The sequence below is a fragment of the Quercus robur genome, chromosome 8, assembly GCF_932294415.1.
Source record: "Quercus robur chromosome 8, dhQueRobu3.1, whole genome shotgun sequence".
Taxonomy (NCBI): domain Eukaryota; kingdom Viridiplantae; phylum Streptophyta; class Magnoliopsida; order Fagales; family Fagaceae; genus Quercus; species Quercus robur.
The window spans coordinates 20,721,755-20,740,547 of NC_065541.1; the positions used below are offsets into that span (position 1 = coordinate 20,721,755).

General features: G+C 33.7%; 2 protein-coding genes and 1 long non-coding RNA gene across 3 annotated transcripts; all 3 read right to left on the reverse strand.

The window, feature by feature from the left end:
- Window positions 1-318: 318 nt before the first annotated feature.
- On the reverse strand, window positions 319-1,594 carry LOC126694955 (putative FBD-associated F-box protein At5g53640). The gene has a single exon (XM_050391515.1). It carries the CDS (start codon window positions 1,426-1,428, stop codon window positions 508-510), a length of 921 nt encoding a protein of 306 aa, XP_050247472.1. The 5' UTR covers window positions 1,429-1,594; the 3' UTR covers window positions 319-507.
- Window positions 1,595-7,156: 5,562 nt separating this feature from the next.
- Window positions 7,157-7,918, reverse strand: LOC126694956 (uncharacterized). The gene is made up of 2 exons (XR_007645938.1): window positions 7,780-7,918; window positions 7,157-7,693 (listed from the first exon to the last, which is right to left on the reverse strand). It is a non-coding gene; the product is annotated as an uncharacterized LOC126694956 (long non-coding RNA).
- A 3,221-nt stretch (window positions 7,919-11,139) lies between these two features.
- LOC126694957 (ultraviolet-B receptor UVR8) lies at window positions 11,140-16,956 on the reverse strand. The gene is made up of 7 exons (XM_050391516.1): window positions 16,546-16,956; window positions 15,647-16,324; window positions 14,875-15,084; window positions 14,262-14,372; window positions 12,110-12,478; window positions 11,882-11,989; window positions 11,140-11,668 (listed from the first exon to the last, which is right to left on the reverse strand). The coding sequence occupies exons 2-7, from the start codon at window positions 15,983-15,985 to the stop codon at window positions 11,327-11,329; spliced, it is 1,479 nt and encodes a 492-aa protein (XP_050247473.1). The 5' UTR covers window positions 15,986-16,324; window positions 16,546-16,956; the 3' UTR covers window positions 11,140-11,326.
- Between the last annotated feature and the right edge of the window lie 1,837 nt (window positions 16,957-18,793).

The window sequence follows — 18,793 nt, forward strand, 5'->3', positions numbered from 1 at the left end:
CGAAATTTCTCATCTGAATCTATATAAGCAGGAGTTAGTGTCATCATCTTTAAGAATCTCGCCGTCTTAAGGATATGTCCAACAAATTCCAGCTCATACGTTAACCCTTCAAATTCTATAAAATGAAATGTCTTGAGGTGCGATGATATACATATAGGAACGTCCTCATTGAACATCCTTTTTATGATGGAAGTATCTTCCTCATCGCAAACGTAAGATTCAGCGTATTCCTAACGACAGAAGATAAAGTAGTTATTTAGATTGATTCAGGATTATTTGAGAAAAAAAGACATTTCATCATTTGAGCATAGCATACCTTCTCAAAGACAAGTACTGCAAGATTAGGAGCCCGATGAAGCAAGTGTGGGAGCACATGCCAAAAACAAGCACCAGCTTTAAAGTATAAGAAAGCCAAATTCTGAAACATGGGAAGATCTAATTCAGTTGCAAAACAAAGGCACTGCACAGCAACATAATAATCACAACAATATTAAAGTGTTTAGCCATTTAATAATAGAACATTAAAAAAATAAATAAAGGTGCTTTTTTTATTATTTTATTTACCTCAGTGAAATATGGGTCCAAATGAAGGGATTTGTTTCTTAACAGATGGTCTTCATTAATATTAGCTCTGAAATGAAGGTACTTGAGAGCTGGGGCATTTATCTCAAGTCTGCAGTCCCTTTGAAGATAGGTGGAGTATAAGCTTAAATGTAATGTTTCGAGTGTAGGTACAATGATTTTAAAATTGTTATCATAGTTCGGGATATAGGTTTCTAAATACAAATTTTGGAGGACCGGGCAGCAACTGAGGAGTTCAGAGAAAGTGTCGCCGTTTGTATACCAGACACTGTGAAGAAGCAGAGTCTTGAGACTAGGGAAGCCGAAAGAAGAAGAAGAAGGCAGATTAACATCGATACGTTTTAATTTCAAAACTACTAATGATTTAGCATAATTTAACAAAGTAGACGAGAAGTTGAAAGGTTGGGAAAAACCGCTGAGGAGATCGAGCACTTCCAAGTCAGGCGTAAGCGCGGCGCGGACCCATGTTTCGGCATGGATTGGGTCAAAATCATTAGAATCCCAGTGAAGGCGAAAGTGTTTGATGGGATTCGCATTATTGAGATTTCGAATAGCCCACGCTCTGGTCACGATATGCGTAAACGTAAAACGGTACCTATTATTCCCGTAATCTTCATTATGACTTTGCTCCTCATCTGAAGAAGATATCCGTTCAAATTCGTGGCTATCAAAGTCGAGCTTTGGCACAAGAGTCCAGAGTGTCTTCCACCTGCTCGACAAAATGCTTGTGACAACAGCCTCTTTGGTTGTTAGAAACCAAAGGATATGGCAGAGGAGAGAGTCTGATAGATTGCTGATCCTGTCCATCACTGTTGGTTTCTGGCGTTTTGAGGTTGATTTAGCCATTCAGATCTTGTTGCTGAGCACAAGCTTTGGACGTAGCTGGGAAATTGGGGGGTTTGGTAATGTTAAGTTGATATCTCTTAGAATGCCTGTTGAGTTTTAAGAGATAAACTTGAAATAATAAACACAATTATGGAAATACATCTTTACATATTCCAAACTTTACATATTCCAAGTTTTACTCATTTCAAGTAAACACTTCATTGCCCAATCAGACTTTATCTCTAACATGGAGTTTTTTTCTTTTTTCTTTTTTATAATGATTTTTAGAGTTGTTACGCACAACATTTTTCACAAGTGAATTCTGATTGATATTTTTCTTCTTCTTTTTTTCTTCTTTTTTTTTTATTATTATTTTTTATGGGAAGACTGGAAAACTTTTATTAAGAATGAAAAGCAACAAGTAAATTGAGGTTAAGAGCTTATTCAATGAAATAAGAATTCTCTTCAACCCACACAAAGAAATTAGCAATGCCTACCGCATGTTTTGTTAGTAAATGAACAGGCCTATTACCTTGTCGACGAACATGGGAGAAGTCCACTTGGCAAAAGTCATGGGAATCTGCCACAGAGCTATACACCAGAGTAGCAACAAATGATGGGGGAGGTGACAAATCCTTCAAAGCATTTACTAGTACTTGGGAATCACCTTCAAGAATGAAGTCCTGGATAAGCATGTCTTTAGCAAACTGAAGCCCAACCTCAAAAGCTTTTGCTTTGGCCTCAATGGCACCGAGAGGGGCCATAATCTTCTTACTACAAGCACCAATTAACCTGCCTTAAGCATCCTAAATCAATACCCCACACAAGCCATTTTTTGCGACTTGAACACGGCTCCATCCACATTAATTTTGTAATGATCAGAGGTTGGAAGAATCTAGTTCAAAACTACAGGTGTCTTTGGCTTAATTGGGACGTCAGAGCATGCTTGATACTCCCATGGATAGTCCAAAGATCACTGAAGTAAAGCCCGACTGTTTTTCTTCACACCCCCATTTTTGCTCTCATGTCTATTTGTCCATATTGCCCAAGCCACCATGATTACCTTCTCAACCCAACTTTATTCCCATCGAGCCTCCATAACCACATACCACATCATGTCCATGAAAGAATTGAAAGACAGACCATTACTCTCATGAAATTTTGATAATGACCAAATGTCATGGGCTTTAGGACATTCCCAGAATAGGTGGCCTGATGATTCCACTTCCACTTGACCCTCCTCACAGAAACTATCCACTAGCACCTTTCTTTTCACTAGATTCTCTTTGGTAGGCAGAATGTCTTTGCAAGCTCTTCAAGTGAAACGTCGGACTTTATGAGGGACATTGAATTGCCATAGATATTTCCAAACTTCCAGAGGTTGCTATCATCTGACATAGCCCCAGCTTCATCCCCTGAGCCCATTTTAATAACAATCTTGTAAGCACTTCAAACACTAAAAATGCCATTCGCCATCGGAGCTCAAACATGCTTATCAACTGGCAAGTTAGCACTTAAGTCAATTCCACATATAGCATCGGCTTCATGGGGAAGGAATATTATTGGACTAATTCATTTTTCCAGACCCCATTATCTTGGTCTAGTAGTTCTTCAACCCGAGCCTCCAAAGGTAAACATGATGGAGGAAAGATAACCTTATGCGTAGAGGGTGTAGGGAGCCACTTATCTTTCCAAATCTGGATGCTGCGCCCATTGCCCACATGCCATCTGATACCTCTTCTCACCACATTCTGAGCTGCCATAATGCTCCTCCAAGCATAAGAAGGGTAACTCCCCAAACTAGCATGAGCAAAATCATAGTTGGGAAAATATCTTGCCTTGAAAACTCAATACATCAAAGAATCTTTCCCAGTATTTAGCTAACATTGCTAAATTAAATTGCTTTAGTTGTTTAAAACTCATGCCCCCACAAGCCTTAGGAGTGCATAATTTTTCCCAATTAGTCCATGTCATTTTCCGTTCATCCTTACACTGCCCCACCAAAAGTTCCTGATAAGCTCGTCATCTCATCACAATGAGTGTTAGGGATTTTGAAGTAACTCATGGTATAAGTGAGAATCTCTACCACAATTGAAAATAAAAGTGTTATAAAATTATTGTGACATTTAGGGCCCGTTTGGTTATAGAGTTCAAAAATTATTGTTTAAAAAGATGTGAAAATTGTAGTTTAAAAAGTGTTATTGAAATATATGTTTTTAGTGTTTATAAAACAAAAAAATGTGTTTGGTATCATAGTTTAAATAACATGTTTCAGTGTTCAAAAACATAAAATATGTGTTTGGTATGTGTGTGTTAGATGGTAAAAAAAAGCTGAATAAAGTACAAAATAAATATTTTTTAAATCAGCAAAGTACAAAAAAAATATAAAATATTGTTTAAAAGCTGACCGGTACTGTTCACTGTGTGTGAAAAAGCTGACCGGTACTGTTCACCTTAATTACGAAAATGCCACTCAGCAATGTTTTTTGTTGTTCAAAATCACTCCCAAGCTGATTTCAAAAACTATTGTTTGAAACATATGTTTTGAGCAATATTTTTTAAACAATACTTTTTGAAATCAATGACCAAACATATTTTTTTTGTTTTTGAACAATATTGTTTAGTGTTTAAACACTAAACAATATGTTTTGAAATCAATAACCAAACACCCTCTTATTTTTTATATTTCCTGGTTTTCTCTAATTTTAATTAAGGGTACAATAAGCTCAATTAGTAAATTTTTTGTTCTTGAATAAGGGACATGAGTTCGAATTCCCTATACACAAAAAAATCAATTGATATCTTAACCAAATGATAAATGGGCAATTATCATAAATTTGCTTATATATGTGTGTGTACATCTTTCAACCATAATTGAATTTGCAATTTTGTAAAATATTTTCCTTGCTTGAATTTTAATATGAATTTTTGTTTAGTTGACTGACTGAACTAACAGAGAATCTAATCTAACCAAAATTTGTTACTAGCCATAAGTGCGCTAACAATTAAGCATTTACATTAGGCTATGCACTTTAAGTCGAATTTTGTTTAAAAATTCAACTTTTTATTACTTTAGCTGATTTGCTATTCATAGACAACTACATCAGCCTCAATACTCTAATACTATTCTACTTAAATACTCATAGTCATATACAAAGAAAAAGATATCAGAAAAGGAATAAAAAATATTATTTTTTGATATATTGAGTGAATATGTACTCAATAAATGTTGACTCTTCATTGTATTTTTTTTTTTTTTTTTTTTTTTTGACAATTTATGGTGCCTGATGCATGACACTTTTGGGTGAGTTTAGTAAAATTTTGGCTAAATCTGATTTTGAAATGCCAAATGCCAATGCTAGTAATATAACAGAACCTAAAAAACTAACCATGGTATTTTCTACACGTGCTTTATCATAGCTTAAATGACAGAGTTTTGATTACAAAGGTCCTCCTCGAGGGTTGAAGCCCAAAGCAACCCAGAAGACAGAACATAGTTGAAAAAATTCATAAACTATGAGGAAAAATTTTGAAACAAACACTTAAACAGTACCACCATATCTCTAGGAAGAATAGGTTTCCGAATCACAGGATCCCAATATTGAGTATGTCATAGTTCCATTTATTATAGAGAGATTGGAGATTGAGAGAGAAGCTGTCGTATTGATACTTGTAATTAGCTTACTCTAGTCTTTGTTAGCTTACTTGTACTCAAGCTTATTCTTGCTTTAATTGGTGGACATTTTTGAAGTACTTGACTCTAATGCAGCTAACTAGCTCTATAATTAACCATGTGCTGAATAACTATACAGCATGTCGTTAATTAGGACTTAGTTTACACTAGCTACCAACTGTCAGGTAGTTAGAAGATCGAATAGCTTGTTTAGAGGACTAGGACAGATTTTATGGGATATTCATTGAAGTAATAAGATTCTTTCCAAGTTCTAAACTCTTCTTCCTTCTCTAAACTCTCTTTTCTTTTAGGAGGCCAGGTTCCCTTGAAGCAACCTACTCCAAGTATCACCTAAACAGTAAAGACTACCTTAAGAAAAATCTAATTCGCTTTGGTATCAAAGCAGTTCTATCCTATCACTCTCATGATGACAGAAACTTGATCAACTTCCCAAAACAATGAAAAGATAACAACCTTAACCAAGATCACTGATCACCACGATCAGGCGTGACAAGAAATTCATAAACAGCTACAGTTTGTTAATTTGTTAATGCAAAAAATGGTTGAATCAGAAGAAAGAAGGAAGCAATCAGGGCCTCAAAGCTACCACGTTCCTAGCAATTCAATTGCTACAGATTCTGCATTGGTTAGCCAAATCAAGCCCTTGAAATTTGAATTCCCCAGATTCCAAGGAGATGATCCAGCCTGCTAGATTCACAAGGCTAATCAGTTCTTTTATTGTAATACGCCTGAGCATCAAATGGTCCTGATGCCATCATATCACATGGATAATAAGGAAGCATTGGTGTGGTTTCTGGATGCCGAGACTGCTGGATTGTTTGTTGGCTGGAAGGCATCTGTCAACGCTCTGCAAATTCAATTTGGCCCAACCACATATGATGATCCAATGGAGAGGTTATATCTAGGCTCAACCAAATTTCTAGTATGGCAACTTGCAAAAGCTAATTCGAAGCTCTATCTAACAAAATCCTAGGATTTTCTGAACCACAGTTGCTTCTTGAGTGGGTTAAAGGATGAAGGAGGGGGAAATTCTGTTGTTTTAAAAAATGAAATTAATAAATTAATAAATTTTTCCCTGATAATTAATAAATTTTATTGAAAAGAAAACTAAAACATGAAGAATGGAAGGGGTATATTAAATGAATAACAAATTTAGGTTCTAAGATTACAACGATCCATAATCTCTAATTAATTATAGAACGGATATGCTAATGTAGCCATCATCCACTCAAACAAAGTTCAAAAGAATTGCATCTTCACTTCTAAGATAAACCGCTCACATCCTAAAAAATTCTAGCATTTCTTTCATGCTAAATGCATCACATTACACAAAGAGGAAAGACCTTCCAAATTACGCTATTTCTATGTCTTCCCAACCGGCCTTGGCAGCAAACTAGTAAATCAACATCCTTAGGCATCACCCAATGAACTCCGAATAACCCAAAAACAATATCCATAACTCACTTGCAAATGGGCAATGTAATATCAAATTACTCAACCATCACCCTTTACTACTTACACACAGAACACCAACTAACCAAATTTACATCTCTCTTCTTCAAATTCCCTGCTGTTAAACTTCTCCCTAAGGAAGCAGTCCAAATAAAGAAGGCAACACTTGAGGGAATCTAAGACTTCCAAATACTTTTCCAAGGAACCATTGAGTCTATAAAGTATATTTCAAAATTCCAAGTCCAAACTCTTGATATTCCATAATGAATTTTGCACCTGGTTAATTAATGAGTCTCCAAATATGATACAGCGGACTATACTCTAATTTCTTGATTCCATTACCATGTGTGTAACTACATGAAAAGGCAACTCCACACACAAGCCATCTACAAACATGTGCATGCAGTACGTTGATTGGAGGACAAGTGTGCAGCTGAATGTTGGTTCTTGTGGGTGGGTTAGTTGTCCGTAGTTTTACTACCTAGAGGTAAATCCAAAAAGACTCTTCTTTAGAAACGTTCTCTCCATTATCCAAAAAAAAAAGGAAACTCCAAACAAATATCAAAGAGAGTGTAGAGAAAATAAACATGAAGATATCCAGGAAAAGCTGCCACAATAATTCACTCACAATATATTTTGATTTTAACATCAGCAGCTCTGTCATATTGTTCCTACTAAAATAAAAATAGGTTAACAACATTTTCCAAGACTTGGGTATGAATTAAAAGAACAAGGCAACATCACTACTTAAAAGCACAGTAAATCAGACTTGTTGGATTTATCTTTCCTACTTTTACCTGCCTTGATTCAAATGAACCAAATACAGTGCTTCAGTAACAGAGAGAAATCATAATGAAATATATTTCAGCTAAATGCAATTTGACAAGTCCTGGATTCCCTTGGTAACATCAATAACTCATTGAGAACACGAAACTGCTCCTCTGAATCTATATCAGCAGAAGAGACTGTCATCGTCTTTAAGAATCTTGCCGTCTTAAGGATATGTCCAACAAATTCCAGTTCATACGTTAACCCTTTAAATCCTATAAAATGAAATGTCTTGAGGTGCAATGATATACATATAGGAACGTCCTCATAGGACATCCATTCTATTATGGAAGTATCTTCCTCATCGCATTCCTAACAACAGAAGATGAAGTAGTTATTTAGATTAATTCAGGATTATTTGAGAAAAAAAGACATTTCATCATTTGAGCATAGCATACCTTCTCAAAGACAAGTACTGCAAGATTAGGAGCCCGATGAAGCTAGTGTGGGAGCACATGCCATAAACAACCACCAACATGAAGTTTAAGAGAGCCAAATTATGAAACAAGGGAAGATCTAATTCAGTAGCATAAAAAAGGCACTGCACAACAACATAACAATCACAACAATATAAAAGTGTTTAGCCATTTAATAATAGAACATGAAAAGGAAAAAAAAAAAAAAAAAGTGCTTTTTATTAATTATTATTATTTAATTTACCTCTGTGAAATATGAGTCCAAATGAAGGGATTTGACATTAGAGAGTTTCCCAACAAATGGTCTTCGATAATATAACCTCTGAAATAAAAGTATTCGAGAGATGGGGCATTTATCTCAAGTTTGTAGTTACGATGAAGAGGTATATATAAATGTAATGTTTTGAGTGTAGGTTATCATAGTCCCCCAAATATGATTGTACATACAAATTTTGGAGGACTGGGCAGCAACTGAGGAGTTTGGAGAAAGTGTCGCCGTTTGCATACCGGACTTTGTGAAGTAGCAGAGTCTTGAGACTAGGGAAGCCGAAAGAAGGAGGAGGATTAACAATAATACCTTCCTTTAGTTTCAAAACTAGTAATGATTTAGCATAATTATACAAGGTAGAGGGGAGGTTGAAAGGTTTTGGAGGAGTAATGAGGAGATCGAGCTCTTCCAAGTCAGGCGTAATCGCGGCGCGAACCCATGTGTAGACATGAATTGGGTCAGGATCATTGATTCTTCGTCAATTTTTGCCATACTAAAATATCCTTATACAAATTTTGAAATAATATATCCTTTAATTTAATTTTTTTACAAAAAAGTAAAAAATATTAAAACAGTAATATTATTTCACATAAAAAATAAAAATAAAAATAAAAAACCATTATTCTCACCACCCATTTGTATTCAAATGTCTAATTCTTATCTGTATTTGTTATCTATTTGAATTCAAATACTTCAATTATTTTTATAAAACAAAAACAAAAATTACTACTTCTAAATAAAAAAAATAAAAACTACCTCACGTAAAAAGTAAAAACTACTCATTCTTATATTAAAATTTCTATGGATTAAAAATTATTAAAAAAAAAAAAAAAAAAAGTCTTTAAAACATTCCAAAATTTTTGTTATCTAAATTCTATACAATTATCACAAATCTCCATCCATCCACACTAATGTATATCATCTTTCTTTTGTTCAAATCTCAAATTTTTTTACTTATCACAATTCTTATCCCAATCAATAAATTCAAATGTCCAATTGGGTTTCAACTTTTTACACTTTTAAGCATTATAACACTAAACCAAAAAAATAAATATATTAAAAAAAAAAAACATTATTGCACCCACAAAACGCATGTGATGAGTCTAGTATATATATAATAGGTATAATGTTTTAATTTCTATAAAATATTATTTTATTAATTTTAATTGATAAATAAGTAATATCTTATTAGTTATTACAAGGAAATTATTTCTTATTATATATTAATGAAATTAGAACATAAGAGTGAATTTAGACAAACTGCATTTTCTATCATCTTACTTTTTCTTTTCTTTTTTCTTTCAACCAATTAAATGATTATTTTATCCCTCCCATTTTCTACTCTCCCAACCAAACAAATGACTTTTCCATCATCTCCTCATTTTCCATCCTCACACTTTTTTATCTCCCTAATTTTTGAGCGAATTTTGTGGTGTCTTTGTGTTAAAATCTTGTTCCATCATCTCCTCATTTTCCATCTCCTTTTTATGGGTTTGTTTCTCCAAATTTTATATATATATGCATGCTTTCTCTCCACTGCTTGGTTAGGTGAATAAACAAGATGCTTCTATGAATAAACAAGATGCTTTCTCTCCATTTTAATTAAAAAATTTTGTTGTTGAATAAGAAACATGAGTTTAAATCCCCTATCACTTGATATCTTAACCAAATGATAAAAGAGCAATTACTAGAGCACTTGCACCAATCAGCGCGCGCGCGCGCACACACACACACGCACACACACACACACACACACAAAGTAGTCAGTTTTACATTTTTTTTTCCTCTAAAACTACCCACATCACTCCATTTATAACACAATACATATACATTATTACTACAATAACTGTATAAATATACATGGTTACTGTAGTTTTCTATTTTATTATTTTAATTTTTTTTTTCTCTTTCCTTTTTCTCCTTTGTCAGATTGTCTTTATCTCTCTCTTCTCTTGACACTCTTTAATGTCCAAAAAAGGAACAGAGAGTGTGTTGGTAGGTGAAATAATAATAAAAAGTGAATAAAAAATTATTATTTAAAGAAAATATAGTGCATAATAGAATGTTTTTGCAAAATGGCTATGTAAAATAGAAATAATATGTTCTTACGTTAAAATAGACGAAAACGTTTAGATGGACTAATGCGAATGCTCTAAAGAGTAACTGCATAACTCATGCAAACTTTCCGTCTATTTTGCACAAAAAAAAACTACTTTTTATATTTTACACACCCATTTTTACAAAACACTCACATCAGTCTATCTATTCTACACATCTATTCAATAAAATATTCATTCTTTTACAATTTTTTATTATTTCCTCACTCACTACCCCTCTCTCTCACAAACCCAACACTACCAAAAAATACTAAAATATTAAATGCACGAGCTACAGTAACCGTGCATATATGCACGGTTACTGTAGCACTTGTGCATTTATGCACAATTTTACACCCACTAATGTGAGTGTTTTTTTGCTCAAAATATGTAAAATGGACTACTTTTTGTATTTTGCAAGATTTTGCATGAGCTGATGGGGTTGCTCATAATGATAAAAGAGCAATTATTAAAAATTGAACGCCAATCACTTCTATCAAAAAATTATCATCCTCGTCTTCTCAACTATAATTGAAATTACAATTTTGTAAAATATTTTCCTAGCTTGCATTTTAACAAAGTCTGACTGAACCAATAGAGGAAATCATCTAACCAAAATCTGTTACAAGCTTTACCTGTGCTATCAAGTAACAACTCGTGTAACAGAAGCTAAAACTAAATCTGAGATTTTCTACACGTGCTTTTTATCATACCCTAGATGATTTTCTCTTAAGATGAGTTTTGATTATTGAGGTACTTCTTCAGAAGATTTGAAGCCCAAGGCAAACCCAGACGACAGATTTTGTCTGAGAGGAGTTTTGGTTACTGCTTACTAAAGTACTTCTTAAAAGTTGAATTCTCTTCTGATCCCTTCCAAAAAGCCCAAGTTCACATTTTGCCTATAAAAGGAAATATGCAGAGCTTTTTAGCTCTCTATGCTATTTAATATCTCAACAAATAATTACTAGAGGAAAGAAGTTTTAAATGCTACAAAACTATTCTAAAATACAACAATAATTTGAAGTACATTAACAATTCCTTCTTCTTCTTTTTTGTAATGCAATTCAACAAGAATAACCAAAAAAAAAAAAATCTTATGGTGTTCACTTCTTATACAAAGCTATATTAAATAGCCAGCACAAAGCAGATGATAGCTCCTTGAATGTCATTCACTATCTGCAACAGCATTTGTATCATCTGTCATTTCTTGAATGAAAATTTCAGTAGGTTTGAGGCTTGTTCTCAAGGTGTCATGCCCAAGCTGTCCTCTTTCATTGTCTCCAAACCCAAAGATTTTTCCACGGTTAGTGACAACAACTGTATGGTACAACCCAGTACTAATTTGAGATACATGGTGACCTCTTAAGCATTCAAGGATTCCGGGCCTCATGACTTTATCAGATACTCCCCGCTCTGGGAACCCAAGGCTACCAAACCCCATCCACCCAAAGCCATAAACCGATCCATCATCTACTAGAACAAAGGTTTTCCTCTTTCTTGCACATACCTACAGGATCATAGGTAGGAATCAGCAATCTCAGTCACAAGGAGTAGAGGAGGTGGTGCTTTCAAAAGTTTTGCAACACCAAAGGTTCCATTTCCTTGTTAATTCTCTACTATATCTTTTTTAACAAAAAAGATGTTGCTCAATAGCAATTTACTTGGTATACATAATAATGAATTTCATTACAGATGACAAAAATATATGGACGAATCAAACCTGCACAGCAAGATGGCTCTTAAGGCAATTCAGGAGTGCTGGAGTAGTTTTATCAGCCTCATCTCCATGTCCTAGTGCACCACAGTAGCCTTTGCCCCAAGTATATACCTGTAACCATCATAGCAGAAAGTTGGAACTTGAGTAAACAAAAATCAGGCACATTCAATCAGAAAAGACAAGCTCTTGGCCATAGTAAGAATAATAACGATCTTGAATTTAGAGACTAACAAGTCCACTGGAGTCAAGTGCAACGGCATGCTCATCACCAGCAGAGACACGAACCACATGAATTCCCTTTCTCCGGAAAGTCTGGATTGCACGTGGTTGGAACTCATCATGCTGCTCTCCATGGCCAAGACAGAAATTAGAACCTGAACCAAACGAGTAGACTGCCCCGCTGTCAGTTACAGCTAACACATAACTTGGACCTGCAGCAATCTGAACTACAGAACCAACTCCCTCAAGCACTTCAACAATTTTGGGAGTTGGTCTGTCTAGGGTATCACCATGACCAAGCTGCCCATGTGTGTTGGACCCACATGCATAAACCTGCCCTTGTCTTGTGAGGAACACAGTGAAATTGAGCCCTGCAGCAACCTTAAACAGGTCCTAACTCATTAATGTTAAATATACTTGTACCATGCATCTCACAGATTAGTAGAAAACTATATGTAAATTAAAAAATATTTTAATAATATAATTGAAATTGAATAATAAGAATTGAAGAAAAAATCCTTAAGTAATATAGCGAAAAGTACATCATGTAAGACCAAATCTTTATTACAACTAAAACTATAATATTATTACTAAAATTAATAATGAAGCTCCTTTAATTTTTATGAAATATTTCATATTTCATAAGAATTAATATTCTGAATTTCTTGAAAATTTGGTATAGCTTTTTAATTAGAACAAACAATGTTAATAATTTTAACGCACTTATAACAAGTCACATGGTGAGATCATGTTGGACAACTTGTAATACTTACATTGAACCACATAGTACAAACATGACATATAGGACCCATTTTTTATTATTAAAACAAAAAAATTATAGTAGATAATTAAAATGAATAAAATAAATAATGAACTTTGTGTTAATTTCCAGAAAGTCTTGATAGTAGAAATTAATTGCAGTAATATTTTTAAAACCTTTTGAAACTTTGGCAATAGAGTTTCATTTCAAACACCTACATCGATTAGTTTAATATATTTTAATGTAGTAATTATACACCATATGACCAAAAAAGAAAATAAAAGAAAAGGGAGTCCATGTGGTGCAATCAGCATCTGCAGGACACAATATAGTATATGACATGATACGGTTTGGAAATGAGCTTATAATATTAATTTACTTGTGAATGTTAAATGACATTATTATTATTAATTCAATAGTTAGGGGGGATTTGAACCTTGGACGTCTCCGTTGGAAACACTACGTGGTGCTAGTTGGAAACACTACAAGGCTCTTGGAAAAATAAAATACAAAAAGTAAAAAAAAAAAAATGCAAAGGTAAAGACCCATTATTATATAATTTCACAATTCTCATATATTGTATCAAAGGCTCTATCATTTTTCACATGATTTTTTTTTTTTTTTTTTTTGGGGGGGGGGGGGGGGGGGGGGGGTTAAGATATGTTTTAGTTATAACTAATGAGAATTTCTAATACTTTTAGTTAATAGTAAATTATTGAGGGTGTTAATAATAATCATTCAAAAATCATGATTTTAAAATTAAGTTAACCACCCCGAACTATAGGGAAATTATGTAATTCAACAAAGTATTTAATAAAGTGCAGTCACTTGTTGCTATCACAATTTTAGGACTTATCATATAGTACACGATATTGAAGGAAGAAAATAAACAATAATTGGGCAAAATCAAGTCTTCAACTGACCGAACAAATAAAATCCTGTCCATTATAAGGGGAGAGTAGAAAAAAAAGTTTTTTTTTTTGGGGGGGGGGGGGGGGGGGGGGGGTGGGGGGTGGGGGAGGGGGGGGAATGTGAAACCACAGTAATGCCTAAGACGAGAAAAAAAATGACACCTTCTAGTAGATCCATAAATCCCTTCTTAACACTTCACAATGAATAGACAAATATATTCTTAGACCTTAGAAAGACGCCAAAACCAGCCAGCTCAAACAAGCTTAGTATATACCGTTCAATGTAGCACACAATGATTGAGATCAAAGAGCTAAGAGAGAAAGAGGGGGGAGGGGGATTATCTACAATAATGTGTAAGTTAACACACATTAGCACACCAATCTATATCAACCATCATCTAAAAAAAATTACAACCATGAAATCTGGAACTCAATTAACTAAATTCTCTAAAAATTTTATTTTTTGCAATAAAAGAATGGTGTATCCAGGTACCTGCTTGCAAGGAACTCCCTTCAATGCATCAACAAGCCTAGGCCTAAAAATGGGGCGACTTGTATCTCTGTGGCCACAACAAAATGATGAATTATCTCCACATGTGAAAACCTGCATAAATAATGGGCAATATAACATGATTCCGGCTGCCACTTCATCCAAATCAAACAGATGTTTAAACTGTGTATCCCAGTGCTACACAGAGCTATGCAAAATATATTTGAAAACTTGCCACCAAAACAGGTATAGCATGCACTAAAATCTATAGGAATGACATAGCATATGCATCACGGTTTAGGCATCTAAGCAACACTGAAAATGGCTAGAAAATGGCTTAGAGCCTAATCTGTTGCTTGGACAATGCTGCACCAAACATTCCTCATCACCAAACATATATATCTCAATAGCTTCTTGCCGAGTACAATAATCTTGAACGTATCTTGTGGCTCTTGAATCAACAACCTAAACCCTGCCCTACTCTTTTGGGGGTAAAAGTACCATTTGAGCTAAAGCTTATTGGTAGATATACTGCCTAATCTAAACTACCTTGAGCATACTAGTACCTAACAGTTCATCCTGAATAAATTTAACAGATTGAGTAGGGAGTACCAACCTCTCCAGACTGCATGACAAAGGCAGCATGATTTTGGTAAGCCGAAACTTGCACAACATGAGCCAAAGATGGGAAATCAACCCGGGTAAATGCTACACATCGTGTTGTTTCGGAACCGTGACCAAGAACACCACACAAGCTGGAACCACAAGTGTACACTGATGAATTGCTGATCAGCAATGTGTGATAAATTCCAGTGGTAATCTGCATCTGCTCATAGAAAGTAATAGTAAATTACAGCTAGGATACAACTCTCACAAAGAAAGGAGGCGCATAAATGATAACATCATAATCAAATCATTATTATTATTATTATTTTTTAAATGTACAGACAATTTTCTCATGATCTTCTGCTTAACAACTGAAATGCTGTTAGGTTCTAATTTCATACTGGTCAATGTAGCGCATGATATTTCTCTTCTTCTTCTTTTTTTTGGTGGGGGGGGGGGTGAACCAAGAGGATGTACACAAGAAGTACTTGGGAGAAGAAGCACCTCAGTGAACCTAAAACTAAACATTATCCTCTTTCCAAAAATTTTGAGGATCCATATAAACCAAAAATTCAATTGGTAAGCATATGTAACCTCTACACAAATTCCGATATTACTCAAATATTATTACTACACATACAACTAATTAATGAAGTACTCATTTTCAACTCATAATATTTTACAAATAAGCAAACTTGCTCATTTATTCTTAAATCCCACCTCCAAAATGCAGATAAAGTTCATTCATATAAAAGCAACAGCAAATATAAAAGAAATAGTACATTGCCTGCTGAGGTCTCAACCATCTCTGATGATTGCTCCACCGACTGCAAGAACCTCAAAACCCGCTTCCAGTTCCCATTACACCGATCAAACAACTCTCCCTGAGCATTTCTACTCATCCAAGCAAACATTGTATTCGACACACACAGCTGAAATGCCACAAAGTCCACCAACGACCGGAACTTATGAGGGTACAACCCATGACTGCCACCAAAAGTCCTAGAAGTCAACTCCAAACAAGCAAGATCAACGGCACCAAGCCGGCCAGAGGTCAAAATCTCCAAAATTAAATGCGATGGCAAATCCTCAATCGAAACAGACCTAAATCGATCCCCCATTTTACTAAAAAGGCCACTTCTTTGAACCCCAAAATTAGAAACCCAATATCTTGCTAGTTTCCCTCAATCACTCCCTCTCAAAGTTGAATTCAAACAAAGCAAGCAACTTCACATATGGGATATGTCAAATTTTGAGACGAAATCTAAGGCAATTAAAGCAGCATATAAAGAAAACATCAGAGGGAAGAAAAATATAGGAAATTGAGTAGTATAAAGGAGGCCTAGATGAAAAATTCACAGTCACAGGTGGTTTATACAATGTTTGTGTTTGGAAATAAATCATCAGATGGGTCAAAAAATCCAAACCCCGGATTATCCAAGAAATGCAAAAGGTTTCACCTGCAAATTCAGCACAAAAAACCCATCAAATTACATAGAATTACAACAACAATATCAAACAAATTAGATTAATAGCTAATGATAGAGAATTTGGGTATTAATCAAAGAGATTAAAAAAAAAAGTTACTTTGTGATAGTAGTAGGTGAAAGAGAATGTGGGTATTGGAGATCAGAATGTGGAATGAATGTAAAGAAAAATATAAGATTGGCCGAAATCTTACCAAGAAAAGTGAAACCAGAGAAGCTTTTCGGTGCCGATCCCTGACTTTATTTTCAATAAATTAAACACGGAATTAGTAGAATTGAGTAAAAAAAACATAAACAAATAAATAAAAAAGAATACAAAAATGGGAAAATAAGCAATTGGGTGAGAAAGTTATTAAGTTTCCACTAAAGTAAGGGCTTTGAGCTCTCTTTATTTATAGCTCCATTTCCTCTCGGTCATGCTTTTCTCTCTCTCTCTCTGAGCACTGTGACTTTTTATTTTTCTTTTTCTTTTTTATTTCTAAAGGAATATAATTTGGGTTTTAAAGGCAGAGAAAGAGGAATCTCCGTGCGTGGAATTTCATGGGTTCTTCTTTCTTCTCCAACTACTTTTGGATTTGGCTTTAGCTTTAGCTCTCTGGTCTGTTCCTTCGTGGATTCCACGAATTTTTTTTTTTTTTTTTTTTAATGTTTGTTTCGTTTGTTTGTGTCTGAATTTGGTCCTACGTGGAAGTCTGTAGTGGTGCCATGTCAGCAAATTGACAGGCTTTTTGCGTCAGAGGCTACATGTTTTTTTCTTCGACTGAGGATTATTGGATGTGGTTCTGCGAGTATGTCGATGTGAAACTCGCCTTCCTTGAGGAACACGTGCTGCAACATGACAAATTTTTTATTTTGGATTAATTTTTTTGGCTGATTAAAATTTTGGATCACGTGACTTTTCATATATTTTCTCACTGTCTTGTCGAGCAAGTTTCAATCACAAATATTTGTGTCAGATAAGAGGTTTTACAAATTAAGCTAATTGACGTCTATAAAGATATTATGTTGAGTCCTTGTTATAGTTACCAGAATGGAATGTAATCATTTCAAAAAGAAAAAATAGTTTTTTAATAAAAAATCTATAAAGTTTTCTTCCTTGGACAATTATTAGAAATTGTTTAACATTTCCCTTGTTTAATTCCAAATGTATTTATACAAGTGATAATCTAGTGTTAAATTGGTAATGACATATTTGTGTATCTCATGTTTGTAATTGAAACTCTACCTCCCATCCTTATTATCTACCTTCAAAAATAATAATAATAAAATAAACATCAATTGAACTTATATTTAACACACACACACATATATATATATATATATATATATATATATATATATTATTTAAAGGGTTTCTTCTGTTTGGACTTGATTTTTTTTTTTTTTTTTTTGTTCCAAAATACCCTTATACTCCTAAGTTTAAGTAGAGACAGAACTAAAGGATGGTCATATAAAAATACATGTTTAACTTGCATTAAAACATTGCCTATAAAATAAGAACACTATTCCACTAATCAATTTCTTCAAAGTAACTATACATTTTTTTTTAAATAGAAAAATAAGTTAAACAATCCATGTTTCTATTTCCCCCCCCCCCCTATAAAAAAGAACCTGCGTATCTAATACTTTATTTTTTTTAAAAAAAAAAAACACACATTTATCCCCAAAAAAAATACTTAATAGTTATTAAAAAAAACTAAACTAAATTGATATTACACGTTTTTTTGTTTTTTGTTTAGATAAGTAGATACATTTTTAAATAGAAAAACAAGTTAAACAACTCAACATCGTTGTTTTTTTTTTTTTTTCCTATAAAAAAAAAAAAAAAAAAAAAAACCCCACATTTATCCAAAAACAAAACAAAATATAAAAAAAAAAAAAAAAAAACTAAATAGATGTATACACTTTTTTTTTTTTTTTTTTATAAATAGATACATCTTTAACTTCCACTAAAACATTGCCTACAAAACAGGACCACTCTCCTAATGGTTTTCAAATTGCTTTATCCATTTATAAAAAAATAAATAAATAAATAAAATTAAAACAAAAACACATTTCTTTGTAAAAACACATCTGCCATACTAACCAAAAAAAAAAAAAAAGAACACATCTACCATTATTGAAAAAAAAATGAAGTATTTTGAACTAGAAGAGCCTCTGAGCTATTGTGTATATATATATATATATATTAAAAGTCAAAACTAAGAGAAAATCCAATTAGATTTCAATTGGATTCTTAATTTTACGCCACATGTTTCATCTAATTTCTAATTTTCATGCCAAGTGAATTATTGAGTGTAAAAATCGAAGAGTTCAAATCCAATTGGATTCTAAATTGGATATCAATAAATGTCCAATTTTGCGTCACATGTCCATCTAATTTTTAATATTTGTGGCAAAAGAATTATTGGGTGTAAAAAGCGAAGAGTCTAAATCTAATTA